Source organism: Juglans regia, chromosome 13 (assembly GCF_001411555.2).
Source record: "Juglans regia cultivar Chandler chromosome 13, Walnut 2.0, whole genome shotgun sequence".
In the NCBI taxonomy this organism is placed as follows: domain Eukaryota; kingdom Viridiplantae; phylum Streptophyta; class Magnoliopsida; order Fagales; family Juglandaceae; genus Juglans; species Juglans regia.
The window spans coordinates 26,013,485-26,037,736 of record NC_049913.1 but is presented as its reverse complement, the minus strand read 5'-3'; the positions used below and the strand labels follow the sequence as shown (position 1 = coordinate 26,037,736).

Genomic DNA, 24,252 nt, shown 5'->3' with positions numbered 1-24,252 from the left:
TCTAATCCTCTCTTTACCTACGCTTCACGGCTAAGTTCCAACTGATCTCAAACGTGTTGACTTTAAAATTCTCAAAACAACCTGCCAATGAAAGTGAGGCAAAGTGGCAAACAGCATCTATCTCTCAATGTTGCCACGCCATATTGACAAAACGACATTATGGCTAACTATCAAACAGAGGCCCACAGTGTTCTTAAGAACCTTCCAGTTTCTCTATTTTCCATAGCCTTCCCTCCTCGCACGCTCCTCATTCTCGTTCTCATCTCCGTCTTTTCTGCCTCTGTGTAAGCTCACCGTTCCATTGCTTTCTCATTTCAATGGATCCAAACCCCACGGACTTCCCAATTCTCTCCTATGTCCTATTCCTACTCAATCCCACATCCCATATTCCACCACAGCTTCAAGAACCCCTGCTGACCCAGATGCCCTATCTCAACCACCCTAAGGTTCTAGCCGCACTTGCACAAGCCATCCCCGACATCAAGCAGAAACAATCTAAACTCCAAAAGAACCTGCAAGAAAATGAAACACACGCTTCGGTTAAAGGTGTTGTTGACAGGGTACAGAATGAAAACGAGCTCGGAGAAGTAGCAGAGGCAGATATGCAGATACATAAGGCGGCGATGAGGTTGGAGGACATGCATGAGGAATATGAGAGACAGTTGAGAGGAGTAGAGGACAGGTTGGTTAAGGTTTATGGGTCGGTTGTGGCGGAATTAGAGGAGCAGGAAGTGATCAGTGAGGAGGTTATTGGGATATTGAAGGAGGCAGACAGTGGGGTTGTAGAGAGGGTTGATCTTTGTGGGCGTCAGCTGAGGTTTCTTCCGGAGGCGTTTGGGAAGCTTCATGGGCTGATCGTGCTCAATCTGTCCCATAATCAGCTAGAGGTTAGTACTATTATCTATCTCTCTCTAAGCTTTAAACACCCCTCCTTCAGTCGCTCTCTTTGGTTGCAAGAAAAAAATTGGCAGAGAATGGAAATTAAACCATTAATGGTCATAAAAGGAAAAAAAAGTGCCTAATTTGGAAACAGTAAAGCCATGCTATTTCTATTATATTTCTTCTACTTCCACTCGGTTCTTAGGATCGTAAGAAAACGAGAAGAAAGAAAAGGACTCATTCAACAAGAAGTAAATGTGAACGACATCCCAATATATGCAATATTCACGAGTATTCAACTAACATGTATAATCTTGTTCTGATTGCAAATGTTAGTGGCCTTGTGGGCTTTAAACTTGGTCTCTGTTGTACAGAACTTAAAACTTAAAAGAGAATGTCGGCCATTTGCCATGCTAATTGCAAGTCGAGGAGATTATTCAACTGCATTTAGCTGCCACTATATGAACCTGAGTCATAGGATACATGTTTTCTTGTTTTAGATAAACTAGACCATAACTCTCAAGCAGGACTTATGGGAACAGACATTAGGGATGCCGAGTGGTAAAGAAACTTCCTCTTGTTCCTTTTTTCAAAAAGAGTAACTGGCTTTTAGACTCTCTTTGTGTTCTTGATATCTGCTTTATTCCTGAGGGGAAACAGGTCCTTCCCGATTCAATAGCACGGCTACAGAAACTGGAGGAGCTTGATGTTTCTTCCAATCTTTTAGTGTCCCTGCCAGATTCTATTGGGCTTTTGCTTAACCTGAAGGTCCTCAATATCTCAGGAAACAAGATAAATAGCCTTCCTGAAGCAATTTCTCGCTGCAGGTTAATACCTGATATTGCCCTTCATTCTTTACTGTCCTGGTAGATTTTGCATTTTTATTTTCTTTCTTGGCAATCTTCACTGAGTCATTTATTCATGATTGGTTCCTACTTCCTTTCAGCTCGCTGGTGGAGTTAGATGCAAGCTTTAACAATTTGATGTGTCTGCCAACAAATATAGGGTACGGAGTAGCCAATATTGAAAGGCTCTCCATCCAACTGAATAAAATCCGTTTTCTTCCAGCATCAATTTGTGAAATGAGGTCTTTGAGATATCTAGATGTGCATTTCAATGAATTGCGTGGCCTGCCACATGCTATTGGGAGATTGACAAATCTTGAGGTCCTGAACCTCAGCAGTAATTTCAGTGATTTGACAGAGCTTCCTGAAACAATCAGTGATCTAATGAACCTTAGGGAGCTTGACTTAAGTAACAACCAAATCCGAGTTCTTCCGGACTCTTTTGGCGAGCTCAAGAATCTAAGGAAACTCAACTTGGACCAGAATCCTCTCATAATACCCCCCATGGAGATTGTGAATAAAGGAGTAGAAGCTGTACTTGAGTTCATGGCGAAGAGGTTGCTGGATATCAGAGCAGAGGAACAAAGGAGGAACATGCTTGAAATGGACAAGCAACAAGCTCAAACCGGTTGGCTAGCCTGGGGAACCTCAATGTTGAATAACTTTGTTTCTGGCGTTTCACAAAGTTTAGGATATGCGGGAGACGGAAAAACTTCCAGAGACCCTTGGTTGGATCAACAATTGTGATTCTATCAGACAGTCAGACTATCATCCCCTTGACCTGGATTTCTGAGTATTTCGGGGGGGTTTATGCATATATAGATATATTTTGTAGCACGTGTAGATGTTTATACGAGTAAGCAGCTGATTATGGTGTCACATATGCAAGTGAATGATAATGGTGTAGTGTGCAGTTCTATATTTTGGAACAACTGATTAATTATGGTGTCGTATATCCAGTTGAATACTTAGTGTTATACGATTTAGGAATTGTGTTAAAAATACAAATAATAGAATTTTCTCACTTTCATCAGCTTAATAGGGATCTTGAGTTTGAATCCTAACTGTACATTTTATTTATTTGATTAAATATTTCACGTATTAAACTCACTTTATGATAAGAATGTTAAAGATATAAATAATAAAATCTATTTATTTTCATCACCTTAAATATTTGGAATAGGTGATGAATTCACAAGTTGTTTGTCATCATCATAACTATTGAAAGTTGGAACTTCAAGGCAGTATTTACATACAAAATAAAGTTTTGAATTTCATTTCGGTAATTATTGGTACTGTTTGCATATAAACTTACAAAGCTTCTTATTCATCTTCTTATTTATTGCAAGGGAAAAAGTGTTCCCAAAAGCATTTTAGACACTCAATGGGTTTGTTTTGTTTAGGAAAATGAGGGAACCTCCAGCTATTGGAACTCCTGTAATGACACCTTTCCTTTTCGCATGGTTTAAAGACAGCTTAGCACCTGTGCACAAATAATGAAAAGGTAATGGTATAAATGATTCCCTTGTCTAAGTCTTCTCGTAGGAGAAAAACTCTGTTGAGCCTCTCCATTAAAGAGAATTGAGTATGAAACAGATGTAACATAACTCACAAGGAGATTAATCCAATGCATATGGAATCCCATTTTCACCATCGTAGCTTTTAGAAAATCTCATTCAACTCTATCATATGCTTTACATATATCAAACTTCACTGACATATAAGCAACCCCTCCACCTAAACGTGTATGCATTGTACGAAGAGTCTTCTAATCTGCTAGAATGTTGTCTGTAATAAGTCACCCAAGATAAAAGCGCTTTGTGTAGATGAAACAATCAGAGGTAATACATTTTTAGGCGATTTGTTAGGACATTTAGCAATAATTTTATAAAACACATTACACAAGCTGATGGGTCTGAAATCTATCAACATTTGGGGACTTTTCACTTAGGTATTAGAGCTATATAAGTTTCATTTACTGAAGTTAGAGACAACCAAGTTCAACTACTGCAAAATAGCACCTGTAATATCTCCCCCAACAGCAGCTCATTGAGACTGATAAAAACTTGGCAGAAAAAACCATCAGGCCCGGGGGATTACAAATGGGCCACTTGGAATAATGTAGTCCTAACTTCATCATCCTGAAACTCCATTGTCAGCTCCTTAATTATTTCTTCAGTCACACAATGTTCCACCACAGCAAGGCTAGCCTCTATACAATCTGAACCAAATGTAAAAAGGCTCTGAAAGTAAATTTGTAAAAGCATTACTGATATCCTTAGCATTATCCTTCCATCTTCAGTTTCCACACTAGTAATCAAATTCCTCTACCTTCGTTGATTTGCACACATATGATAAAAACGTGTATTTATTTCCCATACTTTAAGCTAGTTTTGTTTTGCCCTCTGCTGCCATACCAGGTTCTCCTTGTCCATCAAATCAGTAATCTTCTGTTGGAGAGGGCGTGCTTAAGACATAGAAATATTATCCATATTGCAATGCAGTTGTCCCAACTCCTTTGTTTATGTCTTGAGAGTTGCACTCAAACCCCTAACCTTAATCTTATTCCACTGCAGTGGTTGTTTATTGCTATCAAGCTTGTCCAAAACCTATGACAAAGTTCCTCCAGAACTATCCCTCTTCGACCAAATGTCTTGAATAATGGCATGACATTCATCTTCCAAATTCCACCTAGCTAGCCTTGTATCGGAAGAGGGTTTTCTTTGTAGTATAGCTCTGTCCTCAAATAGAAACATAGCAAAACAAATGAGTATGATCTGAAGAGATTGTAGGAAGTACCAAGACTTTATGGACAGCAAACTTAGAAAACCACCTTGTTTTTAGCCATATTCAATATTATTAAAGTCACCCATAACCAACCATGGAAGATTCGTTTCTGCTTTTAACATTCTTAACATGTTTCATTAACCCACATTCCTTTGTGTTGCATCGGGATTGATAAAGTGTCAAAAACTACATGATTAAGCTGCTAAAGTGAATGATTTGTTTAACCAAAATATGAATGAAGCACTTAATTATGTAGTAATTTTTAGTTCTTGACTCAATATTAAATTTTGATATTTTGCACTTGAAAGGAGTTGTATTGCAATCAGTTCACACCAAAAATAATATCCCAAAATTTTACTCCTCATACAGGGTATTATGGGAAATATGTTGAAACACATGGGTATTCTTGGAATTACCCAATTGACACGGCAACTCCAAAGTAAAGCTCTGGAAACTCACGTAGAACACTAGTGGCTTCAAACCATGGCAGGAAACGCTGGGCTGGGAAGAACTTGCTGCAGCACCTTCAGGACGGGTCTTAATGCATTTAACCATGTTTTAGCTTTATCTTTCAAGGAAAATGGAAATAACTTTAGTCTAATAACCTCCTCAGTGCATGTTCGGTCCATGAATGTAAAACAAACCTCTTCAAATTCTTTGATATGAAGGTACGGATTCTCGGAATCCATGCCATAAAAATGTGGAATTAATGGAATCATTCTAGGTTTGAAATTAAAGACATTTGCATTCAAATGTAGGATTATGCATGAGGGTGTGCTAGTTCTGACAGGTTGTAAATAATCTCTAAGTGTCCTATTCTGATTCACTATTTCCCGATCATGATTCTCATTTTCAGCTATGGTACTATTAGTGTCAGAAGATGACTCAAGAGAAAGTGATGCTGAGGTAAAAGATGCTTGTGATTCTGTCTTAACCAATCGAGAAGTTTGGTCCCTAGTCCAACCAGTCATACAAATAAGAACAGAAAATAAAAGAATATGCACGACAAACAACAACAACAACAAAAATAAAGTAAAATAAAATAAAGAAAAATGCCACCCAAGTTATGAAGAGGTTCACAGCGCTACTAACGTCTTCTCAACAATATGAGAATGCTTTGCTAAATACCAGTCGTCCCCGGCAACGGCGTCAAAAACTTGATCAGCTTTTAATTTTGACTTCCAAGAGTAGAAGCTGTCAAAGTAATACAAGGATAAATCCTAAGATCGAATTCACAGGGACAATGAGAATTTAACAAACAATTCACATTCGCAAGACAACATATTACCGTTTGTGGTGACAAAAAATTTTGAAACGAAAAGAAATCAGTACACTAAATGATCTAGCAATGAACAAAAATAATAAGAAAAGAGAAATAAATTTTAGAAGTTAACCACTAACTATATCAACACCAAAATGGAGCTTACTAAGGGAGTGTGGAATGAATTAAGAGTGAAATTGTTGGAAAGTTTCCGCACGAGTGAAGCTGAAAATAAAAGTGAATCTATTTTTCTAAAATTACTAAGAATCAAGGGATTTAAAGAAAATGTGCGGTAGTTGACTTAAACTTCTAAGAAGCAATTAAACAAACATTTGGGATGCAATTTTCGCCCACTAATTTGGTGATGGATTTACTTCTCTTTTCATTTTCTCTCAACCATTCTCTCATTCCTAGAAATCATGGTCGGATAATATAGCAATGAACTACAATTTTTATTCTAATAAAACTACTTGACAAATTATATGACAATCATAGAAAAATGAAAGAAAACTATCAAAGTCATGTTACTTGTTCAAGTATCAATTGTGCATTTATGTCTACAACTGATCTAAACCAAGATCAAAGAACTCTAATCTTTTCTAGATGCACATTGAAATATAATCCATCAAGTTAATCATCAAAAGCACTAAATATTGAAGAAAATCCAACTCCAAATAGTCATGGGTTACTCATTGAATCCTAAGTTAAAAATCTAACCTATCATCTCTAGATTAACAAAATGCCTAAAAAGATTAAATTCAAACATCTTTAACTACTGCACTGAACGAAAATTACAAAATAAAAATACTATAATCCCAAAATCTGCTAAAACGTCGAAAATTAAGAAGAAAACCAAATGAAAATAAAGAAGAATAAAAAAGAACTGGAAAAACGAAGAAGAAGAACCAGCCACCTGGAAATAAATCCGAAAGAAAAAAATACGAGAGAGAGGCGCTCGGCCAAAAATCTTTCTTTTTTTACTCTCTCCCTCTCTGCTTTTTGCCTCCAAGCTTTGCATCCCCAGCCGCGTTTTACATTCCACTTCAGCCCAGCATTTACACTTCGTGCTTTTTGACTCCAGCCCAGGTTCCTGCGTTGCACGTCTCTTGCCGTGCGTTTTGCGTCCATCACTTTGCGTCCCATGCGTGCCTTCATGCCGTTTTGATCTTTGCCAGTGCGTTTTGAGTCCAGCCCAGGTTCGCGTGAATGGTCTCCACCCCATACGCGTCTTCCAGCTCCTGCATTTCAGCGTGCATCCCTTTGCATTTCGAGCCAGCCCAGCACTTGGCGTGAGTGGGTTTGCCCGTGTGAGCTGCTCGATCCAGCCCAGGTTCTTCCAGGATGCGGATTCTTGCCATCACACTGCACAGCATCGAAGCCACGCAGCGTTGCACGTCTCCCTGGTCTGCGTTTTGCGTCCTGAAGGTGCTGCAGCAAGTTGGGGTGGAGACCATTCACGCAAACCTAGGCTGGACTCAAAACGCACGGGCAAATATGTCTAATACAGATTAATTTGAATTGATCACTAGGCTTTCCAGCTTGATTAAATAGTGAGGCTTTTGGTGAATATGCAAAGGAGGTTGGTACCTTGATCACTAGTCTTTTCAGCTTGATTTCCGAAGCCCTTGGGTTGGAGAAAGATTTCTCGCAAAAAAGACTGGGGGACCCGCCAGAACTAAGAACACAAGCTAATTATTATCCACCATGTCCGAACCCTGATCTGACATTGGGTCTGGCTATTCACACTGATCTCCCAGCGCTCACGGTGCTCCAACAATCAGCAGAAGTGACTGGCCTCCAAGTCTTAAAAGATGGGGAATGGGTAGCAGTTGACCCCATTCCAAATGCATTTGTCATCAATCTGGGTGATCAGATGCAGGTAACTCCATCTCTGATTCTTTCTAATTTACTTCACCCAGGAAAAAAATAGAAAAACCCTTAATAGGAGCAGTGACTACACCTGTTAATTAATTACCCGATTAAATAGTGCTTATGTCTGCAAATCTAATATTTCCACTTTGTACATTATGAGATGGAATATTAATGCATCCTCAAATTGGCAGTTTGGACTTTGGGGTATATCGATATTCAATTATGGTTAAGAATATGATACAAGTAATTAAATATCTCTCTTTCTTTCAGTTTAAATTTTTTGAATAAGTAATGATTTCAATTTTCACATGATATCAGATTAGAGGACCAAATTAGAAATCCTGAATTCAAATATTGACTTCACACTGGCCTCATTAAATTAAATGTTCTACATGTTGAAAAAAGTGGTAATTTCACAATCATAGACACTTTTCCCATGTTAATTGTGCTCATAATTACCAGCTAGCTAACTAGGTGGGTCAACGTGGTTGTATATGGATGTTATAATTGGTAGCTACGTTAATGATTGTTAACGATTCTATCTTAGAATCACAACCATATGCATGTGTATTTTCCTCTATATATATATATATATATATATATGATAACTGCTACAGACATAAAAAGATTATACAAAATAAATCTACAAACTGATATGATTTCATAGAATCCGATAGATCTACTTTATAACAAAAGTAACTTTACATGAATATGACTTACCACATCAGTTTGTGAATTTACTTTTATATAATCCCTTTAGAGAGAGAGAGAGAGAGAGTTTATCCGTAGCATGACATGATACCATGGATTTATGTGTGGGTTTAATTTGCATGCATGTAGGTTCTGAGCAATGGAAGATTTAAGAGTGTGCACCACAGGGCCGTAACCAACAAAACACAGCGACGAGTGTCTTTCGCAATGTTTTATGCGCCGAATCTGGACACTGTGATTGGCCCAATTGAGGATTTGATCGCAAGGAGGAACATCCTCCAATTTACCGGAGCTATCGTTATGCAGAGTTTCTCCAGGAATTCTTCAGGCAAGAAGGCACAAGGCGGATGGTGAAGGAAGTCTTCCAGTTACCGAAATAGGAGGAGATACCCTGCACCCTTCTTGTTTTATGCGAAATAATTAATGTAATTTCATAAAGAATATTGTGATATCTAAATTTTTAATAAACTAAAACTAAATTAAATTATCTTTCTCTAAATGAAAGAATATTAAGTTTGAAATAGAAAATGGCCTTTAAATTTTCAAAATAGGTTACTGAATTGGGTTTCAAGACTAAAGTCGTCATAATTATATATGTAATGTTTAGAGCTTTACATAATTCTGACGCGACTTTATAAGTTCGTAACGAAAATTATATGTTGATAGATTGTTATTGCATAAGAAGGATGCATGTTTAATTAGTTAATGCTCAAATGATATTATTATTAATTTCAGTGTTAAATACTCTTAGCAATTGTACGCATTTATATAAATAAGCTGGAGAAATGGATACATAGTCAAGACCACCCGTATGTATCGTTTGCTTTGTATGAAATCCGGAGGGATATGTACGTACGTAGTTGTGTGCCTGCATGCATATATAGGTGACGGTTGATAGTGGTGACATGAACAAGGAAGGCGTAAAGTCAAGTGCTATAGAAATGAAACGTTAGGGATCAGAGGAAGAGACAGAGACACTTATAGAATTAAAAGGGACACAAAATCAAGAGGGAGAGGAAGAGACAGAAAGAGTGTTGCACGCCTGTGTTAAGAGAACAAATTTCCAGAGTAGAAGATATTCTGTTGTATTCATCAAGTGTAATTACATGAGCTTTATATACAAAGCTGTTCCCAAACGCTCATTAGTCAAAATACAATAATAGTAAGTTAACTGCTTTCCTATATACACGTGTAAAAATAGTAAAGTAGAAAAATGTGTATTGTAAAACTTATTACTCCCCCTCAAGATGGACTATATATATTTACTAGTACGAGATGATTAAATTGATACAATCCGAGGGCTTTAGTTAGAATATCTACTATTTGGTTGGTAGACTTTACATGAAACAACTTGCTAAATCTCATCTTGTGGCTTCTCCCTTACAAACGGGTGGCAGTTCAATTCAATATGTTAGGTCCATTCATGATAAACTGGATTGGATGATATGTGAATTGCAGCTTGAGAGTGCTTGATACCAAAACCTGCAAATTTTTTAACCAAATCACTTCACACACAGCTGCTGCTATTGCCCTATATTTTGATTCTTCAAAAGATCTGGAAACTGTGTGCTACTTCTTTGATTTCTAGCAGACCAAATTATCCCCCAAGAATACAGTGTAACTAGTAACAGACCTCCTAATGTTAGGGCATGTTGCCCAATCAGAGTCAGTATATATCTTAAGTTGAAGATCAGTGGAAGAAGCAGAAAAAAAGACCCAAACCAATTGTGTTTTTGATATATTGGACTACTCTGTGAGCTGCTGCCATATGTGGCTTTCAAGGCTTATGCATAAACTGACTTAACTTTTGCACATAAAAAGTAATATCTGGCCTTGTAATAGTCAAATAAATCAATCTGCCAATTAATCTTCCGTATTGAGAAGGGTCTTCCAATTCACCACCATCACTAGAATTAAGAACCAGATTTTGTTCCTTTGGAGAATTTACTGGTTTACAACCAAGCAAGCCACAATCCTCAATAATTTCTAAAGAATACTTCATCTGGCACAAATGAATTCTTTTAGAAGATCTAGCAACATCTAGACCTAAAAAATACTTTAAATATTACGTTTGGATTCCAAACACATCTCAACTCATCTCAACTAATTTTATCTAATCATCACAACTTTTTCAAATTCTAACACAAAATTTAATAAACAATTTAACTTTTTCAAATCCCAAAATAATAATAATAATAATAAATAATATTTTAACAATATTTTATTTAATTTTCAACTTTCATCTCAACTCAATTTAACATCCAAACGCAGCCATTTCAACTTAAAATGATCATTCATACATGCTTTTAAAGAAGTCATAGATGCAAGATCATTGTTGGTTTTTAAAATATCATCAACATAGACTAAAAACATGATGATGGAGTTGCCTTCAATCTTAGACAAAAGATAATAGTCCGATTTTGATTGAGTAAAACTAGCAGCTATCAAAGTTGAAGAAAACTTGGCAAACCACTATCTTGAGGCTTGTTTTAAGCCATATAATGACTTTTTAAGCTTACAAACCATATTAGACTCCCCCATGCTGTCAAAACCAGGTGGCAAAGACATATAAACCTCTTTATGGAGGTCACCATTCAAGAAAGCATTATTCACATTCATTTGAATAATGTTTCATTTCTTGACAGCAACAATGGACAGAAAAAATCTAACTGTGGTAAGCTTAGCTATTGGACTGAAGGTCTCATGGTAACCAAAACCCTCCAATTGAGTGTAACCCTTAGCTACAAATCGAGCCTTACATCTCTCAACACCGCCATCTGAGTTAAATTTCAGTTTATACACCCATTTACAACTAACAGGGTGTTTTCCAGCGGTTAAAGGAAATAAGTCCCATGTGTGATTCTCTTCCAATGTTGATATTTCAGATTGCATGGCAATTCTCCACTCAAGGTAAGAGATAGCTTGAGAAAAAGTCTTCGGTTCAAATAGAGTGGAAGTGGCAAGAACAAAGTGCTTATGAGAATGAGATAATCTGTCATAAGTCAAGAACTTATTGAGGGGATGAGAAGTATTCTAGGGAGAAGACGCAACAGCTTGTTGATGAGAGGAAGGAGAAGATTGCAAAGTAGCCTGTTGACAATGGTAGGACTGAAGATAGGAAGGAGGATGTCTATCTCGAGTTGATCTTTGAGGAGAATCAAACTGAGTAGGTGGGAAAGGGATTGGAGTAGCAGAATTAGATTCTAAAATTGAAATGGAAGGTGGAAGGTGGATATCAAAATTTGGAGCAGAAAGTGGAATAGAACAATCTTGAGGCTGAAATGGTGTTGAGGAAGAAGTTTCAAAAGGAAACACATCTTCATGAAATATCCCTAGAAATGTAGCAAATCCGAGTCTCTAGGTTCAACAATTTACAACCTCAACACCAAAGCGATAGCCTAGAAAAACAGATTTTACAGCTCTTGGAGAAAACTTGGATCGATTATGAGAAAGCGTGGAGCCAAAACACAAGCATCCAAACACTCTAAGATGTGAGTAAGAAGGAACTTTATGACATAAAAGTTTAAAATGACTTTTATTGAAAAGAATGGGACTTGGTGTTCTATTAATGAGATAGACAGCAGTAATCATACTGTCTCCCCAATAACAGACAAGAATTTTAGCATGAAAGAGGAGGGACCTTGCCACATTGAGAATATGTTGGTATTTACGCTCCACAATAGAATTTTGTTGTGGAGTAGCAACACAACTCAATTGGTGAAGGACCCCTTTAGAAGCAAAGAAGGACTTTAGAGCAAATTCAGGTCCATTATCAGACTTGAGGACTTTGATTTTAACAAAAAACTGAGTTTCTATATGAACAAAGAAAGACTGCAAAAGGAAACCAGTTTCAGATTTAGATTTCATTAGGTAAATACAAATAGCTCTAGAAAAATCATCTACTATGGAAAGAAAATACCTAAATCCTTCTTTTGTGGGAATTGACATTGAACCCCATATATCACAATGTACTAAATCAAAAGAAGCAGTGCATTTATTATTGCTAATTGGAAATTGCAAACGTTTTTGTTTAGCAATAGAACAAATGGTACATGAATCAAACTTAGAAGACAAATGATGAATGTGCTTATTCAAAAGTTATAATCTGGAAAAACCTAGATGTCCTCATCTAAAATGTCACAAGGCTACATTAGATTGGACAGAAACACAAGTAGGGATAAGAGAATCATTGTGTATAGCAGAGAAATTTGAAATAGTCAACTTGTAGAAGCCATCATGCAGTTCACCCATCCCAATCATCTTCCAAGTGACTAGGTTTTGCAAGAAACATTTGTCAGCTTTAACAATTAAAGAACAGTTTAAGGATTGGGTCATCTTGCTGACAGAAATGAGATGAATGAAAAAGTGGGGACACATAGAACATTGGTTAAGGTGAGGGTGGGACTCAGAATAATGTTACCAATGTGTGTAGCATTGGCATAAGTACCATTTGGTAGCTGAACTAAATTGGACATAGCAATAGGTGGGCTAGTGTATAGATGGAGAATGGACCATGTGGTATGAAGCTCCACTGTCGATTATCCAAAAGGAGGAACCAATGGAAGGTGCAACAAGACAAAAAGAAGTAAGGTTACCTAAGAAATTAGGAACCAAGACCATATTGAATGATGGAGTGACATTAAAAAGAGGTGGTTGGAGTAAAGCTAGCAATTGTTGATATTGATCCACAATGACAAGAAAATTGTTGGACGAATTATTAGCAACCATAAAGGATTGTTGAACTAAATTAGCTGAGACAAATCCAGCTTTGGATTTATCCTTAAACTTTATAGTTAGGAGGATAACAATGCAATTTAAATCATTTGTCAATAATGTGTTCAGCAAGACCACAATAACTACAGAGAAGTCTGCTACGTGCATTTCCTTTAAGAACTTTAAAGGAATTCTCAGATTTAGCAGCCAAAGCAACAGATTCAACAGAGGCAAAATGAGGAGTACAATGACTAACAATTCACTACCTTTCTTCTTGACTAACATTTTGATAATGGAAGGCAAAGGTTCCATCATCAAAATTTGACCTCTCACATTGTTAAAAATATCATTGAGTCCCATCAGAAATGTCATAACATAGGTCTAATGATGATATTAAGCAAAAATCTTTGAGGAATTTGCATGTGCAACCATGACAATGACATATAGGTAATGATTGATAATTCAAAACTCCATCCCATAGTACCTTTACATCTATGAAATATGTGCAAACATCACTCTGTTCTTAACGTAATGCATAAATAGCAGTTTGCAACTCAAAGATCCAAGCTCCATTACCTTGAGAAAAACGTTCCTTCAACTCGAGCCACATTGCATCAGAGGAATCAACATAGATTACACTCTAAGCAATTTTCAAAGACAAAGAATTAAGAAGCCAAGACAACACAATGGTTTCGCATTTGCTCCAAGAAGGAAACAGAACAGCAGTCTTGGCTGGAACAAAGAAGAGATTCATCGACGAAGTCGAGTTTATTTTGCGCCTTCAAGGATAGAAACATTGAGCGAGACCACGAATGGTAATTACTGTTGATCAGTTTCTCACTCACAAAAAAAATGCCAGGATGATCAGCATTGGTGAGGAAATAGGGACTTCTTGGATCAGATTCGACATTAACAGTGGAATTAGTGAAATGTACACGATCACCTTCAATCACGATCGAAAGAGAAAAGTTGCACGAAAGAGGAAACTAGAAAGAAACCCTAATTTCTTCTTATACGATGTTAAGAGAACTAATTTCCAGAGTAGAAGAAGATATCATGTTGTATTCATCAAGTGTAATTACATGAGTTTTATATACAAAACTGTTCACAAACCCTCATTAGTTAAAATACAATAATAGTAAGTTAACTGATTTCCTATATACACGTGTAAAAATAGTAAAACATAAAAATGTGTATTGCTAAACTTATCGTGTTTTTAGAAGGAAAAAAGTGCTGATGATTTCTTTGGCTCATTCCTACATAGGGTTAGAATCTAAAATCTCACCCCTCCTTTGTTACTATAAAAGAAAGACATACTAGCTAGTTGAAGTATAACTCAACAGGTGAAACTTTATTCTTTTTACCAAAAAGATGGAAGTACATTAGGAGTGCAAGTAGAATCAATTCTAATACTAATGATATTTACATTACAACTTGTCAGTATTACGAAAACAAGTGGGGGAAATTAGTTGAGAGCACAGAGCCCATTTCAACAGAACAAAACCAGAAACCAAAGTATCCACTAGGATATGTAAAATTGCAATGATCGTTATCGACCCTTATGGGCAAGTGAGGATTCACAACCAAAGTGCTAGCTACAGCTAGGGCATCTGTCAAATCATAAAGCGGTCTTAGTGAAAATATAATCTCGTTGCAAGTTTAAATAATAAACAACTCAACAAGTAATATGCAAGGAGGGTGCAATGGTGTCTTCTAAATGCATGCAATACTAGATCAAAAAACTGCATATACAGATTGCTTCTATAATTTGATATCCATCCCAGACCTTAACACCATTTGGTGTTTTGAGATCTCTTGCACTAGATCATTACCTAAACTATTTTGTAACAAAGGAATGCACCAACTTCCACCGACCATAACCTCTTTTAACATCAGTTGACGTTGAGTGCAAAATTGTAAAACCCTTGGTTTTGAGAGAACCATGTTGGGTTTGTGGAGTCTAGTTTATTTTTGTGGAGGCCCAATTTGATGACCCTATCTGATAATGATTCGTTATGATTTTTTTGTAGAGTTTTAATAAGGCTTGGGCCTATTGGCCCAAGACGAAGTGAAACGCTAAACAGAAAGTTTGCTTGACATTTACACAATAGGTCGCTCAAGTAAAACTCAGGCAGAGAGTCCATTCGACACTCATTCGACATGTCACTCTAGCAAACATCAGACTGAAAGTTCTCTCAAGGCTTGCTTGACACTTCGCTCGAGTGAATAATGCAATAATTGTGAAATTAGAATTTTCGTAGTACAACCCTATATATATGTTTATTATGAACAATATGGCCAGTTTTGAGCATTGTAATTTTGCCCGACAATGTACTTTCAAATTTCTCAAGATAATAAAATCTTTTGTAGCTCCATGGATGTAGACATGTTACCGAACTATATAAATTTGTGTATCTTGTCATTGATATCTTGTTTTGTTTTTATTTTACTTTATGTCATCATTTTCCACAACAACCGGTATCAAAGCCAGGTTCGGGTCTAAGGGAGACCGATGACAGGAGAAGAAGTGAAGGTTGAAATTGAGAAGTTTGATAGTACGGACTTTGAGTACTAGAGGATGCAGATAAAGGACTATCTCTACGGAAAGAGACTCCATCTCCCTCTATTGGGAAAGAAGCTGAAGAACATGAAGGATGTTGTTTGGAACATGTTAGATCGACTGATCCTGACAGTTATTAGGCTAACCTTGTCGAGATCAATTGCACACAACATTATCAAGGAGAAGACTATAACGAATCTTATGACGACTTTGTCTAGTATGTATGAAAAGTCAGCGGCAAATAACGATATGCATCTGGTGAAAAAACTGTTGAACTTGAAAATAACAGAAGGTATGTTTATTGCCCAACATCTGAACGAGTTTAACACTATTACAAATCAATTGTCGTATGTCAAAATTGAGTTTGATGATGAGATTTGGGCATTGATCTTGTTGGCATCATTGCTGAATAGTTGGGCCCATAAGAATGACTGAGTAATTATGCCAAGAAGATTAAGCTAAAATACGAAGACGCCCAATATCTGATTCTTGTTTAGGAGATGCACAGAAGAGATTCTGGTGAGACCTCAAGTTCGGGGTTTGCCCTGTATGTTAACACTCGAGGTAGGGGACATGACAGGTCAAAGTCCAGGAATAGGGGCAGGAGCAAGTCAAGGTCTGGGCAACAGATAGAATTGTGGCAAAATGAGCCACATGAAAAGAGTGCCTAAATCCGAAGCAGTTTAAGGATGACGGTGTGAATGTGGTGATTGAGGAAATATAGGATGCCCTATTTCTTGTAGTTTACAGTCCGGTTGATGACTAGGTTTTGGATTCATGGGCTTCGTTTCACACCACGTCACACCAATCATGTAGAATTATGTTGATGGTGATTTTGGTAAGGTGTAAAAGGTTGATGGAGAAGCACTGGATCTAGTAGGATTTGGAGATGTGCACATCGTACTCCTAAACAGGCATGTGTGGACTTTGAAAAAAGTGAGACACTCCCTAGTTGAAGCAATAGCTAATATTTGTGGCACAGCTTGACGATAGCGGTCATTTGGTTATCTTCTCGGGAGGTGATGATAGGTGTGATGGTTTTGGCTCGTGCTCAGAGAAAAAATACTCTATATACGACATTCAGACCAAGTGATATGATTTATGTCACTGAAGTAAAGAATAATATAAAGTTGTAGCGCAATAGGCTTGGTCACATGAATCAGAAGGGGAAGTCATTTTTGAACGTGAGGTTAGGGAAGCAAAAGAGGGTCAATTTTGTAGTTCCTCATGAATCTAAATCTGAAAGCCTGGGTAAATTTTCTGAGACCACAATGCAAAGCAAAGGAATCAAATTTGGGGGGAAAGTGTGTCTAGTGATCTAGGATCATCTACATACAATTTATGCTCGCAAAGCTTCCTGGATGACCAGACCTCCGTAGCGGTATTCATCCACATTGAACTATATCCTACTGACTAAAAGTGGGAAACCATAAAACTACATAGAGATCTTCCAAGATGGGAGTTCTAGAAAATGGGAGTCAGCTATGAAGAAGCTAATTGGACTTCAAAGGATGAAGCAAGCACTGGACATCAACTGAAGACTGAACAAGATGGTAGTAGGAGGAGGGGTCGATTACCCAAGTCAAAGAATGAGGGCTCAACTATTGGTTCTTTGATCTGTGCTAAAGTCTATATGAGACTAGATATTCTAGTGCAATGGGAGTTGAGACTTACCCTACAGATGTGTTGATTTATGGTGCTACATGTGAGAAGTTGAAGTTATGAACAACTTTAGTTGGTCTTCTAGCTTGTATACAAGGGTAGAGGTGGAGGATTTATGTTTTCGGGCCAGATGGTGATGTGTTGGTTGTATCAATGGGATATTGTTAGGCTTCTAGAGCTTGGATTATTCTTGTGGTGGCCCGATTTGAAGACCCGACCTGATAATAATTCAATACGATTTTTTGGTAGGGTTTCATTGAGGCTTGGGCCGATAGTCCCAAGCCGAAGCGAAACACCAGACAGAAAGTTCTCTCGATGTTCGTACGACAAATTACTCGAGCAAAACTCAAGCAAGGATTTCGTTCAACACTTGCTCGACATGTCGCTTGAGTAGACATTAGATACAGAGTTCGCTCGATGCTCCCTCGAGCCAATAACGTGATAATTGTAAAATTAGAGTTTAGGCCCCTTCGGCTTAGCCTAGCCCATATATATACATATATATTTTAAATACAAAAATTTTCTTTAATAAAACGACATTGTTGTATCTTATTTTAAAAAAAAAAAACAAATAAACGTCGAAAACGATGTTATTTCAGGGTTAGGTTTAACACTCTTTATTTCCCATCATTCTCTCTCTTTCCTCACTGGCGCTCTCAATCTCTCTTCCTCCCCCCCTTCATTATCTCTTGCACTCTCTCCCTCTCTCTAGCATGGCGGTACACCCGTCCTCTTCTCCTCCTCACCTCCTTCTTGAAGCATGAATGACTGTGGGTTTTCGAAGAGACCCACGACCTTTCATGGCCATTTTTCATATATGTTTTGTTTTTGTTGGTTTGGATTTGTTTTTCTTGTTTTCCGATTTGATGGTTTTCGGTTGTTTTGGATTTTTTTTTTTTTTTGGTTGTGGGTAGGCGGGTGGGGTGGATGGTTGTGAGGGCCAATCTACCCACCATGGGCGATACTAAGGTACATGGGCCCCAACTTTCCCCTTTACCTTTGCAGGGCGGGGGCGGGAAAACCTTCACCTTAAAACATAATAGTAGCTATAATAATAAACTTTTGAGTTCTTGGTAACTTTGTATGAAAATGAAAACTACTTATTTGAGGATTTATTAGCTCCCACAAGGTATCTCATAAGAAGAGCAAAACAAACAAGTAGCTTGACTAAAATTTTCTTTGCACCATTAGTCAATTAAGAATATCATCAACGAAAAATAAAATGTAATTGGAAGATAGCCCTTATGGCCTTTACAAGGCAGTTCATTCCATAGATTTTTAATCCACCTACCCAGAACTTCTTCACTTAATATGAAAAGAAAAGAAGATAACGGATCATCTCGACGTAATCCTCTATTTGAAGGAAAAATCACTCGATAGTGGAATTCAAGGAAATGCACTTTAGTAGCATAAAGCACCATTGCACCATAGAAATCCACCCGTTGAAGAAACTAAAAGCCTTCAAAACTTGACATAGATAAATCTTGCGTAAACCCTTGTAAAAAAGTAGCTCCCACTAAAAGAAATAGGCTTTTTTACAATTTTGAGATAAGGTTCACTTTTTTACAAAGGGACTTAGGCCTAAAGGAAGAGAAATCATTCAACCTATCCATTTTAGGTACTAGCCATATCATTTGTTGATATATATGTTATTTCGATTAGAATACAACCTAGATTAGGAGATCTTGCATTTATTTACATCCTTATTTCACTTAGCCTATTTCTCTATAAATAGGTAATCTCATTGACATAACATTCATTTAGAAAATATTGAAATCTTTTTCAAATTCTATTTTTACTTGTTTTGTTCATGACATCATAGCCACAAGTTCTATGTGGACTCTTTGAGTACATTTTTCAACTTTTTTTCCGGCAACACTATCCCCGCTCAATGCTTTCCAGCCTTCATCGCTCCTAGTTCTAAAATCAAATTTCAAAATCAAGTTCGCAAGGTATAAATTATCTGATTTATGAAAGACCTAATCGCATCCGCCGTCACATGTGCCACCATGGCCCACCACAACGTTTGGCCCTCAGGTTGAACAAGGCAAAAATTGAGTTGAACGAGACAAAAATTGAGACCAACAGAGGACGCACGTGCCACCCAAAGAAATTGCTCTCCATTCACATGTCAGCAGACTTCCCTGCGCAAATAAAAAACATCGAAGACACGTGTCTCCATCCCAGTGTGCCATGTCAACCCTAGATCCCACGCCTAGCATCACGTCAATAGCCCACGTCAGTAGTGCCACATCATTCGTTTGACCGTTGATTTTGAATATCGACCAGGTGCTTCCTACTCAATTTTTCACACTAGTTTCATATTTTCCGTCTAGTTTTGCATTGGACTTCTCTCAATAGCTCAAAGTTATTCTAATTTTGACCATAAATTTCATCTAATTGATCCTATATTGAATGGATCAAAATTCTTCTAATTGCGGACCCAAGATATGGAGGTTTTTCTATGAGGACATCGATTGTGGGGTTATGTGTCTGACAAAATCTCTCTACCTAAGCCTAAATATGATGAGATTGCAGGTGATTTTGCTTCACATGTTGAGGATTGGGATAACATGCACTGTAAGATACTTTCCTAGTTTATCAACACTTTAGTTCCTTCTATTCATAGTCTACTTCCAAAGCTTGGGATTTTCTAGCATGTCAATACAATCACACTCATGATGCTTCCTTGGAATTCCAACTTCAGACTAAAATTTATCAAATGCTCTTTGAAAAAGTATAAATGCAACCTCCACCTGGCAATGAGCATCCTCCTCACAAAGTTTGCCTCCTTCATCTTACTCTTTATGTTCTGAAACAAGCTCATTGTGCTTCGTTTGCAAATTCAATTCTTGCGCTTAGCCAAGTTTTGTTCCCAACTCATATGGCTCTGCACTGTTTTGCAGACCACTAATGCAGGTATTATTATCATCCTTCTATATGTTGACAATATGGTTATCCCCTCAAACGACATGATTATCACTATACATAATATTCATTCAGAAAATAAAGAAGTCTTTTTCAAATTCAAGCTTTACTTATTTTACTCATTACTAAAGCCATAAAATAATCAGATAAAGTAGATCCTTGAAAAATCAAAGTGACAGCCTCTAGGAGATCATTTCGAATAAAAAACTAGCGCTCAATGTATCAAAGGTAAATAAGAACCCATTTGGTTTCAGAGCTGAGTCAATGGGGGATCGAAAATACTTCTTCTTTAAGCTCCTCCAGAAAAGGCTTATCTAGCAACGTTACAACATACTCTGTAGTTACTTATTCAAGCGTTAAATTCAAAACATCAACTTGAATATCAACACCCTCATTTGAAAGATGATTCTGACAATAATCCACTGTTGTGGAGTGAATACATGACTTATTATCTGTCGTGGTCCCATCTGGTAATGCTAAAGAAGAGATGACAATCTTTTTTCTTTTATGAAGTAGCATCTTGTGGAAAGCTTTTGTGTTTTGATCCCCCTTTGGTAACCATTTCCAATAAAATTCCTCTTGTTACAAAGCTATAGCATATTGATTCTAAAATGTCTCAAATAGTACCTCCTCTGGTTCTGCCTGATTCAATTCAAGGTGAATTTTAGCTTCTTTGATTTTATCTCTTAACTCATTCAAGTTTTTGAAAATGTTATCAAAAATCTACACACTCTAGCTTTTTAGTGCCCATTTTAGCCAACGAAGGGGTTTGTTATTCTTGTACTTTACTTAGAATTAACTGTTTGTATTATTTTTTTTAATAAGGCCAGAACATCATGGCCTAATGGGCAATTTTCATAATACGAAAAAAACATTTAGAACTAATTCAAGAATGAAAAAGACCTATACCCTTATATATTTAGAGTCAGTAGTATGAAGGCACATGCAAGATACCCCTATAAAAACTATTCAAATTTTGAGAAAAATAAAATAAAATAAAACTAGAAGTGATGTTTTCAAAACACATGGGAGGCAAGTTCTTGGACTCAGGGGTGAGCAGAGAATGCACGCATGGAAAAAGGATGGGAGGACAGAAAAAGAACCTAGGATGTCAAAAAGGATGGAAGCATGAAGAAATGATACTCAGGCAGAAAAAGAACCTAGGACCTAAAAAGGATGAAATCACGAAGAAATGATGCTCGGAAGGAAAAATGAACTTAGGATGAAAAAATAAGGTAGGATCAACAAATGAACATAAGGCGGAAAAATGTCATTGGACAAAAAGATGTGGTAGGATGGAAAAATAAAACTAGGATGAAAAAATTAAGGGAAAAAAAACTTTGTACGAAAAAATTAAGGTAGGAAGACAAAATGTGGTAGGATGGAAAAATGTGGTAGGAGGGAAAGTGAAGGTACAATAGAAAATGAAAGATAGCAAAAAAACAAGAAGCACGGACGAAAAAATGAAGGTAGGATGAAAGAAATGTACATAGGGCAAAAAAAATGATGGAAGGAAGGAAAATAGTTTTCTTGAAACATTTTTCTTCATATTTTCAAATCTAAGATTCTTATTTGTGAACTTGTTTTGCATCACTCTTAGACAACTCTTGAAGGTTAGGATTAACTCAACTCATATCATATGAACCAAAGGCATGTCAATGCCAACTAAACCACCAATCTGCACCCTTGGAAGGAAAATGAAGTGCAAGACTGAAAAATGAAGCCCTTGGTTTATGTAGAAGTCTTCCTCACATCCTAAAGCTTGAGCAAATTCTACCGGCTACACAGTTAATGCTCATCAAAGGGTGAGCATAAAAAAATATATAGTGATGTTTGCAAGTGCTCACACCTTTGCACAAGGAATTTGCACCTCGAGGGTGGATCACGACCAAAAAGTACTCACACATGGGCCAAGCAAAGAGTTCTCATTCCTTTGGGCGAGTAAACGCATGTACATTCCTATGGGCAAGCGAAAGTTTACTTGTACCTATAGGGTGAGCAAAAGTGCATTTTCGAAATCACCCTTACTTCTGTGTTTCTATACACTTATTTGTGTCTCTTCCATGATCAGCAACTTTTTGGAGATTTTTTGTTGTCAATGGTTTTGAAGATTTCTGGTTTGATGGTTTGATTTGAACTAGGGGTGTTTCTATCTAGTTAAATTTTGTAGTGGTAGTATCTTTGGTTATGTAGTACGGGCATTTTAGCACAACCTTGAAACTGTAGTAGGGGGCGCGCTGGTTGGATCAGTATCTTTAGTAGGGATATTTCAGTCCATGATGGAATCTGTGGAGGGGAAATTTGGGCCAAGTAATCACATGAATTGCTACGAGTTAAGGTCTAAACTTGCTCTTTTATTATCGATAGATGTTGTACAGTACTAATACCACCATCTCACTTTATGAATGTGGCATTTTCGGTTACTTTTGAATCATCTTATACTATACATTCTCCATTCGACGTCGGCATGAGACTCCTTGCCAAGAATTCTTGGGAGATACAAATCTCTATCAAAAGACAAACTGATTTGCGTTAGTGGAAAAAGGGGAGAAGTCTTCTCTCTCTTTTCCATTAGTGGAAAGATAGGAGAAGTGGGTAGTACTATACCCAAGAAAGATTCTAACAGTTTTGTGGTAGAACAGGGTGGGTTTAAGAGGAAGACCTCTAACAGTGTACGATGGTGCAGGGGTGGTGTAAGGTGGTCAACGAGAAGGCTCAACAGCGCAAGGTGGCAGGAAGATTCGAGGGGAAGGATTCTTTGTCATATCTTTGTGGATTGAGGGAGGAGTTAGTTGTATCTCTTACGTAAAAGGAGTGTTTGAGGTAGTAGAGAGTGGAAGAAGGTTGATGACGATGGAAAATTCTGAGAAACAGAGGGACAAGCTTAGGCTAACTAATGAGGGAAAAATGAATGTTGAGCTAGGTGAGGATATACCTAAGGAAATAAGGAGCAAGGGAGAAAGAAGCCTAGTTGGAAAACTGTGGTTGGAGAGGAAGATAAGTTCTGGAGTGATGGAATCCACGATGGCCAAGGTTTGGAAACTTAGTAGGGCAGCAAAGTTTTTAGAGGTAGAGAAGAATTTATTTGTAATTACATTTGCAAACCATGCAGACAAACAAAGAGTGTGGGAAGGGAAGCCATGGCTATTTGACAATCAGTTGATAGATATGCTTTGATTGTGAGGAGCTATGGGTGCATATGTACAACTTGCCCCTGGCTTTTATGACAAAACAGAAAAGAGAAAAGCTGGGAAACACAGTAGGGAAGGTGATGGATATCGATGTGAAGGGAGATGGAAGTAGATGGGGAAACTACCTAAGGGTCCTCATAGAAATGGACTTAACAAAGACTCTGGCAAGGGGAAGAACCATCTCAGTACAGGGCAGTAGCATGTGGATCTCATTCAGGTATGAAAAACTACAATTCCTATGCTTCTCATGTGGTAGGATAATCTATGATTCTAAGGGTTGTAGCGAGAAAAAATATTTGAGTGGAGGGAGTAGTGAAAAGGAGGAGCAGTTTGGGGCTTGGTTAAGAGTGACCTCAGTTGGGAGGAGAAAGAGTAGTCATGATTATAGTGGAGCTAATAGAAGAATGGGCCTTGGAGAGTGGAGGTAGGGGAAGAGGTGGAGTCGAGCCATAATGGAGGAAATGAGAACTAAGAGAAGAGAAGAGGATGATGCAGGTGATGAGTAACGCTACTGATGATGATGAGAAGCAAATGAGTGAAGGGGCTGAGGAAATTGGGGGTGATAGTGGTCTCAAGGATACTGATGGGGTTAATAGGATTGAGGAGGTAGTGAAGGAGTCATAGGGTAGTGAGGTAGGTTGAAAATAAGATATGAGAGTCAAGGAAGTTGTGAAGGAAACACAGATTAATGAGATAGACTTAATAGAAGAGGTGAGGCTGGAGAAGGATGAGGTTCTGAAGGATATGGTAAAGAAAGGAAAATCCTGGAAAAGAAAGGCTCGGGCTATGGGCAATAGGAGTGGGAGGTTGACCCAATTTGTAGCAGCTAAAAGGCCTTGTGAG

At 37.6% G+C, this 24,252-nt stretch overlaps 2 protein-coding genes and 1 pseudogene across 2 annotated transcripts; all 3 read left to right on the top strand.

Moving 5' to 3' along the window:
• The first annotated feature begins 181 nt into the window (after positions 1-181).
• LOC108989733 (plant intracellular Ras-group-related LRR protein 3-like) lies at positions 182-2,763 on the top strand. Its single transcript, XM_018963453.2, has 3 exons — positions 182-887; positions 1,540-1,706; positions 1,826-2,763. The coding sequence occupies exons 1-3, from the start codon at positions 318-320 to the stop codon at positions 2,469-2,471; spliced, it is 1,383 nt and encodes a 460-aa protein (XP_018818998.1). The 5' UTR covers positions 182-317; the 3' UTR covers positions 2,472-2,763.
• A 2,606-nt stretch (positions 2,764-5,369) lies between these two features.
• LOC108989728 (1-aminocyclopropane-1-carboxylate oxidase homolog 4-like) lies at positions 5,370-7,874 on the top strand. Its single transcript, XM_035684370.1, has 4 exons — positions 5,370-5,417; positions 6,948-7,268; positions 7,352-7,651; positions 7,836-7,874. The coding sequence occupies exons 1-4, from the start codon at positions 5,370-5,372 to the stop codon at positions 7,872-7,874; spliced, it is 708 nt and encodes a 235-aa protein (XP_035540263.1).
• A 162-nt stretch (positions 7,875-8,036) lies between these two features.
• Positions 8,037-24,252, top strand: part of LOC108989729 — a 31,246-nt pseudogene continuing 15,030 nt past the window's right edge.